Source organism: Anoplophora glabripennis, unplaced genomic scaffold (genome assembly GCF_000390285.2).
Source record: "Anoplophora glabripennis isolate ALB-LARVAE unplaced genomic scaffold, Agla_2.0 scaffold184, whole genome shotgun sequence".
In the NCBI taxonomy this organism is placed as follows: domain Eukaryota; kingdom Metazoa; phylum Arthropoda; class Insecta; order Coleoptera; family Cerambycidae; genus Anoplophora; species Anoplophora glabripennis.
In genome coordinates this window covers 358,140-371,463 of record NW_019416285.1, presented here as the reverse complement: position 1 = coordinate 371,463, position 13,324 = coordinate 358,140, and the positions used below count along the sequence as shown (strand labels likewise).

The 13,324-nt window shown below is 33.0% G+C and overlaps 1 protein-coding gene across 1 annotated transcript in view; it reads right to left on the bottom strand.

Moving 5' to 3' along the window:
• Positions 1-3,015: 3,015 nt before the first annotated feature.
• The window catches only part of LOC108910107 (supervillin), a 78,738-nt gene continuing 68,429 nt past the window's right edge, over positions 3,016-13,324 (bottom strand). The window contains exon 11 of the mRNA XM_023457424.1: positions 3,016-3,286. Within this exon, the coding sequence (XP_023313192.1) occupies positions 3,016-3,286 (271 nt within the window). The remainder of the gene's footprint in view (positions 3,287-13,324) is intronic.

Sequence of the window (13,324 nt, the reverse complement as noted above, 5' to 3'; positions counted from 1 at the left end):
AACGGAAAAAAGTTATAAGCGAAAAACGTGAATTTACGTAAAAATTATACAATTAACCACCCTGTAAACAATCTTCCCCCCATTTTTATGACTGTGGAAACTAATATGTTATTGTACATAATATTTAGCATCTATAGTGATAAATTCAGCTTGCCGAAACAAAAAGTCGCGTCCAACTTTATATTTCCTGGCCTACAAATTGACAAAAAAACCGAAGTAGGTACGAAAATTGTGTATTAATGTTGTTCTAAACTAATTTATAAACAATAAAATGTGTTTTAAATTTTACTGAGATACTACTAAAATATTTTTTGCCTCTCTTTCGTCCTATGTTTCTTTATATGGCATTCTGGTTTATTTTCCTTTAAGGCGTGTTTCACAAGACATCTTCATTCACTAATGACGCAAGTTCAAAAAGTCAAAGCATCCTTAAATAGCGAGGGAGTGAAGGAAACCAGTTAACTTTTACGACCTAACCACTTATGCCCCAATCCTCACATTCGAATAAGAACAAATATTTACACAAGTGTGCAACCACGAATTCGAATATCAAACAGTGAGCTTTGTAGGAATAGGCTCGGGAACTCGAACCGACATCTATTTTGAATGTCAAACCGCGAGTAGTGTGTTTATTGACAAATAAATAGTAAATATCGATTGACTTATAACGCACAGCGTATGATGATGTCATTCACGCGACATAAAATGAATGGTAATAATTTTCATTGCTGTTGCATGTCGTGTATATTTCTTATTTCACGGAATCAGCATAATGTGTTGTTTTAACAGGTATTGTAAGGGGATATTCTCGCAGTATTATATCCCCTTATCTTCTTTACTTTTATCATTGTCATTTTAATAGTACTTAGAAAAAAATAATCCTGTTTTTGATAATAAGAGCCATTTCTATCCAAATAAGTAAAAATGTTCAGTGGTGTTCTAATTTTGTATCTGCCAAACCCAACGTTCTGTTGTTGTTTGTCCAACTATTGCTTTACAATCGGAAATAAAATGTTTCATACCATTTTTTCTAAGTATAACAGTAAATAGACAAGGAGACTACTAAAATCAAATAAGGTCATGGGAAACTAAACGAGCTCTGGGATTTTTCGAATCCTCTGTTTTTGTATCTCCTACAAAAAAGTTCAATTGAATATTCAAAACTAAACCACTGTTTTGTTTCTGTTATTTCTAGCTAAAGACAAACAATAGTAGTCAAATATTGTGTCTTCTTGTTAAATTTTACACCACAGGCAAAGAAATCATCATGAGACGAAATGAAAATACCGTGGGGTGCTATTAAATTAGAGGGTTGAAATTGAAGATAGGGGTGAAAATGCACTTTTGCAGTTTTATTAAATATAGCACGAAAACGAAGCATAATTTCGGTATAGTTCATAGGAAACATTTTGTAGAGAATTGTATTTCCCATCAAACTGGCTTATTTAAAAAATTAAAACGAAAAATTTTATGCAAAAAATCGTTAATAAACGAAACAAAAAATTAAATTTTTTTATTGTTTTTACTTTTTTGACTAATTTTTTATTTTAGTAGAAGTAGGCAAAGAATATTACATTAGAAAAAAAGTAGATGAGATTCCCTTCAAAATGATGCGTTTTCAAAAGTTTTTTGGCTAATATTGACTGATTGTGAGAAATGACCGGTCAAACTCAAATATTTTTTAGATTTTCGTCGTTTTTAACATAATAATGATTATAATTCTTATTATTTTTACAACGAGTTGGTTCTTACTTAATAAAAATTATTTCAAAAGTTTTATTTGTTAATAATAAATAAAGATTTTCACAACTGTATGAAACTATGAGAGATTTTTCAAATGAAATTACAGTTTATCAATCTATATTTATTTTTTACTATCTCAAATAAGGAGATTTATAATAATATGTAGATATATAAATGATTTAATTTAAAAGCTACTTATTAATTACACTTAACATTGTTTAAAATTTAAAAACATTTAGATTTGTGAAATGAATTATAATCATTATTATGTTAAAAACGACGAAAAAAAAATATTTAAGTTTGACCGGTTAGAACTGTCAATATTAGTCCAAAAACTTTTGAAAACGCATCATTTTTGTAAAGCAATTTTTTGTCTACTTTCGACTAAAAAAAATAGTCAAAAAAGTAAAAAAAAATTATAAAATCTAATTTTTTGCCTTTTTTAAATTGTTTATTAACGATTTTTTCCATAAAATTTTCCTCTTAAATTTTTTAAATAGGCCATGTCAATATTAGTCCAAAAACTTTTGAAAACGCATCATTTTGAAGGGAATCTCGTTTGGTTTTTTTGTAAAGCAATTTTTTTGCTTTGCCTACTTTCTACTAAAAAAAAATAGTCAAAAGTAAAAAAAAATAAAAATCTAATTTTTTGCCTTTTTTTAAATTGTTTATTAACGATTTTTTCCATAAAATTTTCCTCTTAAATTTTTTAAATAGGCCATGTCAATATTAGTCCAAAAACTTTTGAAAACGCATCATTTTGAAGGGAATCTCATTTGGTTTTTTTTGTAAAGCATTTTTTTTGTCTACTTTCTACTAAAAAAAAATAGTCAAAAAAGTAAAAAAAAAATTAAAAATCTAATTTTTTGCCTTTTGTTAAATTGTTTATTAACGATTTTTTCCGTAAAATTTTCCTCTTACATTTTTTATATAAGCCATTTCGATGGGAAATTCAATTCTCTAAATACAATTAAAAAACTGAAAGAGGTCTTTTCAAAAAGTTATGTGAAGGAATGAAGATATTTTAAAGTAATACTTTTGAAATTTGAATTCGAGGAAATAAATTATGGCATGTCACTGGAAAATAAATGTTTTTGTTTCGAAAACCAGTTTATATTATAACAAATTGCTATTATTTTTACTTCCGCTGTTGAATACTGAGTTTTCGTGGATAAAATTTGTAGGTAACCCGTCTAGATATTCCTAGTTATTTGACCATACCTTTATTATAGAATTACCTCCACACCATAACAGTAGGATAAAGTTGAGCAATCAGATAACAAATTTACTCACGTTGTATCTATTTTTCTCCTTCAACAACTTAAGTTCGTCGGTGGCGTTGTTGCTCTGGGGTATCCTCTTCCTCCATTCGGACTCCCCTCGCTCCTGCAGCTTCGCCCTCAGATCGGCTATGGACCGAGGCATCTCGTTTTGGGTATGGGAACGTCGTATGTTGACCGTCTTCTTGGGCAACGACTCCGAGGTCTCATTACCGAAAGCGCCTTGGCTCTTGCTCTTCGATAGTACGTTCTCCAGGGTTTGCCTGCAACAAGAAACGCCACTGAACATTCATTCTTTGCGATTTTCTCGATCAAAAACTAATATCTGTTTTATATCCACGTTTCGTATACTAACATGAAAATATTGGCCTTCATGTCCCTACCTTTAGGGAAGTGAAAATTCAAGGATGAATACAGGCTAAATCTGAAGACATTTCTTTTCCTGTGTTACCACGTGTTAGTGTTAAATTGGAGGCTAAATTTACATACGTATACATCGCCTGCTTAGATCACATCACCCAGCGAAGCAGCCGCGAATGAAAGTCTTTTTAGATTTCATTTTTAGATAAACGAAACAGCATCTATCACGATCATCTAGTGAGCCAGACAATGACTGACACCTCGGCACTTAATTCTCGTCTCATTAAAACTAGTAGGCCACGGACCTTCGACCCGCCGCATAAACAAGTCGATCGTAAAACAACGACACTTTATACCCGCAGCAACGAAAGGAACGGACCTTCCGATGATAACAATGAGGCTGATTATTGATTCAATAGCGAATGATCCTTGAATGCTGCGTATGCTTTTGTTGTTGCCGTTTTGTTTGTTCGAAGCGAGATAAAAGATCGACGGTGGTGGTGGAGGTTTTCGAATATTTAAGTTCATTTCTCGGTTTATTTAAAACATAAATTAGTGTTCTTATGTATTAAGTCTAATCTACATATTTATTTAAAATATTAATAAAATATCTCAAAGGACTTTGAAGATACCGTAAAACACATGATATCTTCTCCCTTTAAAGAGGTATATCTCCCTTATCCAATTTTGGAAAAAAGTCTGAAAATATCGATACAATTTAGGACAATATTCAAATACAGTATTTATTTGTGTCTATACAGAGTGTTGCACAATGTTGTTCAGAGAATTCTAGAGCAGATTCTACAACCAAATATACGAAAAAATTCCTATAAACGTAGGTCCGCAAATGTTTCGTTTTCGAAATAGAGGGTGTCAAAAAATAAAAAAATATGTTTTTTATTGATAATTTCTAAATTTTTCACTGGAAATCGTTTAAATTTGGGTTGTTGAAAGATACTCAAGTTACGTAAACAAAAACATTCCCATCCTTAGATACTAATGCCTACTTTTTATGTGTTTATATATTTATCAGCTGAAGGTTCAAGAGCCCTTTGCCCATAAATTAAAAAATGCTTATAAACATACGGAGGTATATTGTAGTACCGGGCTTGTGAAAGACTTTGAGTTTGTAATCTGATTTGATACCGAATAGATGTGCCCTCTGAATAAGTGAATAAACAATATCTTTTAATTATTAAAAGTGTTTTAGTTCTACCCATAATCCCAACATGGGTCAATACTTTCATGGGTTATAATTTGGTATAATCGATTGCGCCTCAGACCCATCAGGGGGAGTACCTATTGATTTTGGACCAGAAAATCTACGCCACTGGTTTTTTACTTTATTTTAGAGCAAAATAGCCCGTTTGCACATTTGTCATTTAGCGAGCGGCTTTCGAGCTATTGAAGATTTTTTAAAATCATGCTAAAACTTAGTTGGTGACTGTCCCTGAAAAATAACATGGGCTGTCACTATGGAGAAATAAATACCCAAATTTAATTTAGAAATTATCAATAATAGTTTTTCTTTTTTTTTGACATCCTCTATTTTGAAAACGAAGCATTTGCGGATATACCTAGGATTTTTTTCGTGTTTTTGGATGTAGAATCTGCTCTAGAATTCTCTGAACAACATTTTACAACACTCTGTATATACATTTATTATAATCTTATTATAAATCTTGAAGTAAATAAGTCTTAACATAAGAAAAATTGCTTAACTCAAGCTTATATTTGAATAGAAATACATATGTGCAGATAAATGTACTGTTGATTTAATGTTTTCTTTTTTTAGTGTATTCGACATTTTTAAAAGTGGATTTTTGTTATAATGAAATATAGTACAATTAATTATTTTATTGTCGATCATGACAAAGTCAAATTTGGTCCATAATTCTTTTGAAAACACCCTGTGATGATGTAATAAATCCCCCCCCCCTTGAACTTATCTCATAATAATTTTGTCGGGGGTCATACTATACCTTCTATTTTTTTCTTGAGGGTGACAAAGTTCTTACAAATTTTCCCTCTTCTAAACATTTTTATAGACGATACTTGTGATTACGTAGATGAACCGTTAGATTAACAAAGAATTTCGGTAGAGTATTTTACCATCGAGACCAAGCATAAAGTTACTGATGAAACCAATCCACATGTTTACACTAAAAATTTATGCTGAAAATGTCTTTCCATAACGACAGGATTTTCACCGCGTAAATGCTGATTGTGGAGATTCATTATCTTACGTTTAGTAAAACACGATTTGTCGTCAAAATAATTTTCTTACGGAGGTTCATATTTCCAGCTCTATACTGACTGACGATCTGCGAGAATTGAAGACGGGCAGTAGGAGTTATTGAACTGGGTGAAAATTTTTGGGAAATGTAGACTATGTTTCTCTACTAATCTGCACTGGTTTTCTCCCATCGTTTCCAGCAATTCTTCTTCCAGTTTAATTAGAGGTAAGTTTATCTATCTGTTTATTTTGATCGTAAAAAACTGTGGTGGCTCTATGTACACAGACACCCTGTATGGATCCTACGCTTAAGTCACCTTTCTTTAATGAATATTATGGCTTGAAAACCTTATGAACAGTTTGCGTAACCACTACACGATAGTACGAGTGCATATTTAATTTACTAGGAAACGTAGTTAACGATTCAATTTTTCTAGCGTTCTTCCTCGTATTTCCAACGTGAAAATAATGAGAATTAATCAAGTACAAAGTTTTACTGCATAGTGCATTATAACCACATCCTGCTACGTTGTTATTTTTACAAAGCGAATGCAAGTCCGTATAAATTTTATTTCAACAACAATGCGGCGCAACATCTTTACAATAATAAGGTCCTAAAAGGCTATTTGCCAAACGCCTAAGTGGATTTCGTCTGTTTTGTAATTTTCGCGGCGAGTGGAAGACGCTTTCTCCCGATAAGTGACACATTTATTTGATTTTAAGAGTACGACCGAGAGGTTGTAGTTCTTTTGGGTAAGTCCTTTGGCGTTGTGGCGAAACTTAGTAATCACATTGCGAGATATTCAAATTCGATGACTTGTAAAAAGTAAGTGTCACAGAAAGCTGGGGCTACAAAAACGTGACGTCTCGAAACGCAAAACGGGAGTGGTAGGTCAAATGTTACGGATTCATTAAAAGTTACTTTAAAAAAATGACCTCAAAACAGCACAGATTGGGTTAATTTGAACATTTTCTTCTAAACGTTGTACAAAGATGAGGGCTAATAACTAGAAATAATTTTCAAGTTTACCATTAAATTCTAATTACTTAATCCGTCTTAAGAATTAATCTACGTTAATCTGACAAAATCAACAAGTTTGTTTATAATACTTATCATTGTGGACTTCATAAAAAGTAATCAGATCGGAAAGCAAGTGCTCGAACGGATTCGACAGTAAACAGTCGTTCGGATCATTATGAAAATAAATTATTGTTTGCACTGTACTAGGCGAATCGATGGGACAAGTGTTGATTTGCATCGCCGATCCATCATTCTGATGTCATTATACGCGATCTCAGTCGATGATAAGCCTATTTGAATAATAAATAAATAAGAAGCACAATGCAAAATCTACCTGTAGACAAAATGAAGACAAAATCAAATAATAAAATATTGTATAGTATTTTTATAATAATTAACAATTCTGAAACACTTAATTTATCTATCAATAAATTGATATCGTATCAGGTACATAGTGAATTAAATCCATTCGGGGAATATTCGTGAGAAAATACTGTTATCGTTCGAGAATTAACAACAATAAAGTCATAATTTATACAGGCTGATATTAACGCATTTATTATCAATGTAAAACTCTATATGCATGAAAAAAGAGCGAATTGCCGAGCGGCTTTTGCCTGACCCTGAGAAAATTTATTTACAACGCTGTTTTGCGCATCCTACTTCGTTAGTTGTAAAGAGCAATTTAATTTCAACTTTTTTGAAAATTTTCTTTTTCGATACGTTTCTTTGGATCAATTAGAACCCATATCTATTATATTAAATTCTAAAATTAACGTTTAGTAATTAAACAATTAGTTGCAAAAAAAAACGTCGAAATTAATTAACAAATACCGCGAGCAACAATTTCACGATCAATAAATCGGATTTGGTACACATGTTGATCATTGGAGCGTGCGTCTTTTCCATAGCTTTCATCAAGATAAATAGTTTTTTGGCAATAATTTTGGAAAACTGATTTTTCCGCGTTCGACTCTTATTTTACAGTTAACTAATAGATGAAAAGTGACTTCAGGTACCTTAAATTGTAGGTAATCTAATTGCCTACAATATAAAATAACCAATTTTCCGATACGTCGTCTAGAATTTCATGGGCAGTAAAAATAGTGAAAACACACGTAATTTTGCAACATATTTGCAATTTTCCAACTTAGTGTCACTTCTTTCTAGTTACTTTTTTGATAGTATCATTCTATATTTATCATTCTTTATTTTTTTACGTTCAAATTCTAATTCGACCGGCTAGTAGGGACAAATCTGCAGATAGCACTATACTGATTAAATCAGAAACATAACATGCCCATATCTTTCGACCACCAAAATACATTTGGCTGCTAAACGAAGATATGTTTTTCCACTTACCTACCAGGAATGTCATATCCAATCACTTCGCGACTAATTTCGGACCTCAACTTTCTATTCCCGATCAAACAAACAAACACTCATTCTCTTAAATTCTCGAGCTCAAACTTAGAATGTCAAGTTCTACACTCTGCCATTCATGGGATGGATGGAACTGTCTATTGATAAAACCACAACAGACCTAAAAGGTTTGTTACGACATGAAAAATGGTTTGGATGATTACCGGGACAGATACGACGGGCCACTTCACGTTAAAGCAGTAAAAAGGTAATTACCGGATTAAGGAAATTGTACCAAGTGTGATATGATAACGATTGTTCCGTGACGGGGGGTTATGTTGTTATTGTTACCTGTACCGAGTAATCTTTAATACCTCCTTAATTGTCTGCAATAATTATAATAGATGTCAATATAATCTAATTTTGTGTAAGGTTGGCTTGTATAGAGATTATAACACTTATCACTTACACTTTTATTAATATTTTCAACCTAAGTATGCATAGTTTCCAGAAAATGATTTTCTATCAGAACATTGCTCTATGTTTGTCTTTATCTTGCAAATTTCAAAGTTTCTCAATTAAATTTGTGTTTAACTTTCCTACAATCAACGTCAGTTTTCGTGTTTGTAATAGGTTTCGAACCGAGTTCCAATCACATAAATTCCTTACAAATTTTAATTGATTCAAGGGGAGATTTTAATATTTTCTACGTCACAAGAAATTAGAATAGTGTGTCTGCTATTTTAGAAATGTTGTAACTGGCTTACATCAGAATAATTTGTAGTTTGGTGGTGTTTAAAACGAGAAAAATGTGCCATTATCGGTAAAAAAATTGTTAAAGGGCGATTTTCTTCGCAATATTGATGCTACAAATACGTTGATGATCCAAACTGGCGATGGCAAACAGAACGAAACTATTAAAATTGTTATATGTCAAAGTTGTACAAACGAGAAGTTCATAAAATATCGAACCCGGTGAAGTCGAGACGTGCGTGCGTCTTCTTCAAGTCTAATCTTTTCCTTTTACGTAACATCATCGTGACGCACACGCAGTCTAAAAGCAGCACGACGCGATCGCCCATCGATTTCCCGGCAGCGTTAAAATGTCAAACGGTAGGGAACTACAAACTATTCTTGTCGCGACTCGTCGGAAGGACCGTAATTAATGAGCTATTCAAGAAGGGGTTCGAACATCTGAAGGAGCGACTAAAAATACGTCATTGCCCCAGCCAGATTATCCGATACGGATGTGGGTGTCCCAGACAGGGTAGACTTTGGGTGGTTTGCCGTGGCATTGCTGGTGGCAATTTGGGGTTGTTTTTCTATATTGATCGTGCTCTAGGGGTCACGTCCGGTATAATGAGCTAGGATTGCAAGTTTAACCAGTGCAGACAGACAATACGGTCGTTTCTTTTGGTAAACTGCGGCATAAAAAATATAATGGCCTTTTTACACAGTCAAAGAAATTGATACATTTTTTGACTTTAATTAATTGTCAGTTTATTGAATAAACTGTAAGAATAGGACTGGCTCTAATTTTTCACCAATTTTTCAGCGAATTCTGACTACATTTTGATTTAAAGATGTAATATCAACTATGTTTATGATAAATGTCATTAAACATGATTCAAATTGGTCTCGGTTCTCTTGAAATCATTTATTAACTAAATTTATTGAGTCACTACAATAAAAAAAATTGTTTCATTGGAACTGCACCAAATAATAGACGATGGCATACTGATTAGACAGAGGCAGAGATGGGATAATTTGTGATGGAGGAATCCTTGCAAAACTCGACTCAAACGTTACGACGAATCTCAAAAGTTCTATCAATTCGCTTTTCGAGCTGCATCATTGGAAGTTCGCTTATTTTAAAAGATACAAGGTTGGTTAAATTAATATCAAAGTTATCAACGAAACCCTAAAAATTTTGGTTTAATTTCCAATGCAAAGACCATCTTGGCGATACTCTCGGTATATTCTTTCTTAAAGTTGTTTTTAACTTCTTTTTTAAGTGGATTACAGGAAGTACACCATTTGAATTTGCTGCAATTTTCCACATCGCGGTTCCAGGTAACTTTCCGCAAAATGTGCGATTGTAGTCTTTTTTATATTCGCGACACGTGTGGCATAGTATGTTACAGATTTTTATCTTGTACGAAAACAATAAAAATGAAGCTTGGGTGGATTCGTCACACTCTTTATTAAATCCGCTGGTAAATAGTACGTTGAAATCTGTTTATATTCAAAATTTGACGATTAGTCAGTGTAACTGAAGTTAATGTACCTATTGTTTATATTGTGACAAAGTATTCTTAAGTCAACAATAACTATGAATTTAGTGATATACCGTTCTCTCTTCTTGATATTTTATTCCATGATTTCGACATAGAAAAAGCTGTAGGAAAATTAAAATATTGCTCCCGAAATACGTAAATTTCTCAATTTTTTTTATTGTTCTTTGTTTCCGGTGAAAAAAGTAATAAAAAAGAAGAAACAGTAAAATTATCTAATTAGAAGACGCACATCATTGTGTATTGGCCATAAAATAAAGCTCTCCCCCGTCCATAATGACTCAAAAATAATTACGTCCACTGTTTATCGACATCAGCAAAGAAAACACCGCCTTATTTGGGAATTATCTGCCTCGACAGCGACGTGGCCTCATCCGAGATCGTAAAAATCGTGTAATAAAGTTAGCGTAAACATGGCGTAAACCGATGGAACTATATCGGAACCTAGTTTGCGAAATTTTATTGACCCGGCGTGTGCTAATTAAAATGTAGGTGAGGTTTCGTCCACCCGAAACAAAAATAAACATCACGCCTGTTGTTCCGGACACTGCTTCGCTGTTAATTAAAGTTAAGAGTTTGGCACACGCATTATCCCTGGACGCCGGCTTTTATAACTTTCTACACGCATGTCTACAGGGCGATTCTTCAAAATTTCATTCCAGTATTGCCTCGTCATTGATATGAAAACTAAAGACGTTATAAAATGATGCATAACAGGTCTGGCGTAGACAATTCACATGTCGGGTGAATGTTTTTTATGTAACAGTTCGACGACCGATGTTATTGTTACTTGTCGTGTGCCGTAACATTAAAAAAATTATGGAAGGTAAAAGTCTATGCGCTCATAAACGTATCTTTTAGGAGTTCTGTGCCCTATAAGAAATGCCGAGGCTGACGCGGTTTAATTTCGATTCGAAATGGCGCAGTGGATCAATAACGACCGTTGTCACATGGATTGCCGGGTAGTCCTGGTACATATAAAAATACACGGGTGACCTTTAAGATCTTTACAATACTTTTACAATTTTTAACCTCGCGTGTAACACTGTAATATTTACATTTCATGTATCATTAACAAAACAAACATCCTAACAAAAAATAAACATTAAGAGTGCTACCAAAAGTGAGAACATCTCATCTGAAAGTAATTATTTCAATGTTTATTTTTGTGCTAATAGAAAAAAAGAAAGTACGTGCGGTGGATATTGACCTTGAATCATTAAGCCAATAACACAAGTTTATTACTCAGTTGGTTTTAGCTGTTGTAGTACATAAGAAAGGCACAATTGCACGATTTGTAGCTGCTTTTGAGAATATTTAGAACACTGATCTTAAATTTACTGATAAAGGACAGATATAACATTGAAGAAATCTGACCCTAATTATAATACATAAATATATGCATATGTAGTTTTAATTTTCCTGTTGGGCAATGCACTGACAGTGAGCTGAAAAGATCCTGGAGATGATATCGGTACGACTAATACAAGGACTATGACAACAAAATGAGTTAACTACATTGCTGATTAATATTTTTTTTTTGTTGAAACAGTGTGAACTTGAGGTTAAGTGATGAGAGTAACTCGTGTTGAGACGAATAAAATGTAATAAGACGACTAATTTCCTGAATGTTGACTTTTGTTTGTCAGGATCTCCTACGAGGACAAGAAGTAGAGAAATAATTAAACTTGAAAATTTCCAAAACGGGCAACGAATAAAATAGCTTGGCTCGGATATTTTTCTATAAATTCTATCTGCTGAAAAAAATACATGTAACACTGTTCTGATTGTCTTAAAACTGCCTCTATTTTGACTGTTTTTTTTTTTTAATTATAACACACGTGGTGATTTTTGACCTATTGTAGTGTATTTACTTAAAAACGTACTAAACAAGCATTGGATAATAATTTATTGCGAAACAATTAATTAAATAAAATTTATATTTTATCAGTAACGACTGTCGATGTAAAAATAAGAGGTCAAGTATGTAAGTACATAGAGATAATTCAAAACTTGAGTGAAGTGTCATCTTAACACAGAAGATATCTCGAGACAAATAATGTGATAACATTAATATATTTCTGTGACGTGTTGTTACATGTTTGGGTTTTGCCTAGCGTTTTCTTATAAAAATTAAACAGTCGATCTTTAAAATTAACTAAAGGACCCCATACACGCTCTTGAAAGGTTTTATAAAACTGATTTTTTTTAACTGTTTTACAATATGGATTTCTGGACTGAACCATACCTAATCGTAAATACTGAAGGAAACATTCATGCTGGTTAACAAATTACCCTGTTACTGAACAAATCTCCGAGATAAAGCACGGAGAGAAAGTCGTTATAAAAAATATATGTATTGCAACACCAGATAAACCGTTTGGAAATAAAATTAACAACATACAAAAACGTACTGCTATTAAGTCCGACCTTCCGATGTAATAGTCACCGTGTTCGAGGTTACGGTCTGATTTTTTAAATTAAAAACTAAGTACCTCCTAATGCATCTCCCGATGATTCACGATTATATATTGCTATTTCCAAGTAAATCGACGTTCTAATGGACGATAGACCTAGGTCGTCAGATGTTGCATTTCAACTCCAGCAAAATGAACCGCGTACTTAGCTGGAGGGTGAAACAACCCTCTTCGTATGTCTAGGGTCTAGCCTAGCATAATACATAACCATTAGCGTCTGGTTTCGGGAAACACAACAAGGCTACGCAAGGATCGATACTTCTCTTCACTTGCGTAATGGATCTGTGTTTATTTTTCCCTTACCCTTGCCCGAAAGGAGGCGAGAACGAGAGTGAGGTTATGAGAGTTATACATACTGCGCATATTGTTTTAATAGGGGTTTGTTACAACGCATTTTCTGGCTGAGGAAAATACACCCACCACATAAATATGTAAATTTTGTGCTAATCAAATTTATCTTCAAACTAACATTTCCTTTGATTTAAGAACACGCACATATAAGCGAGGTAATTTACAAGATAAGAGTATTTGTTGATATTATGTATACAAAT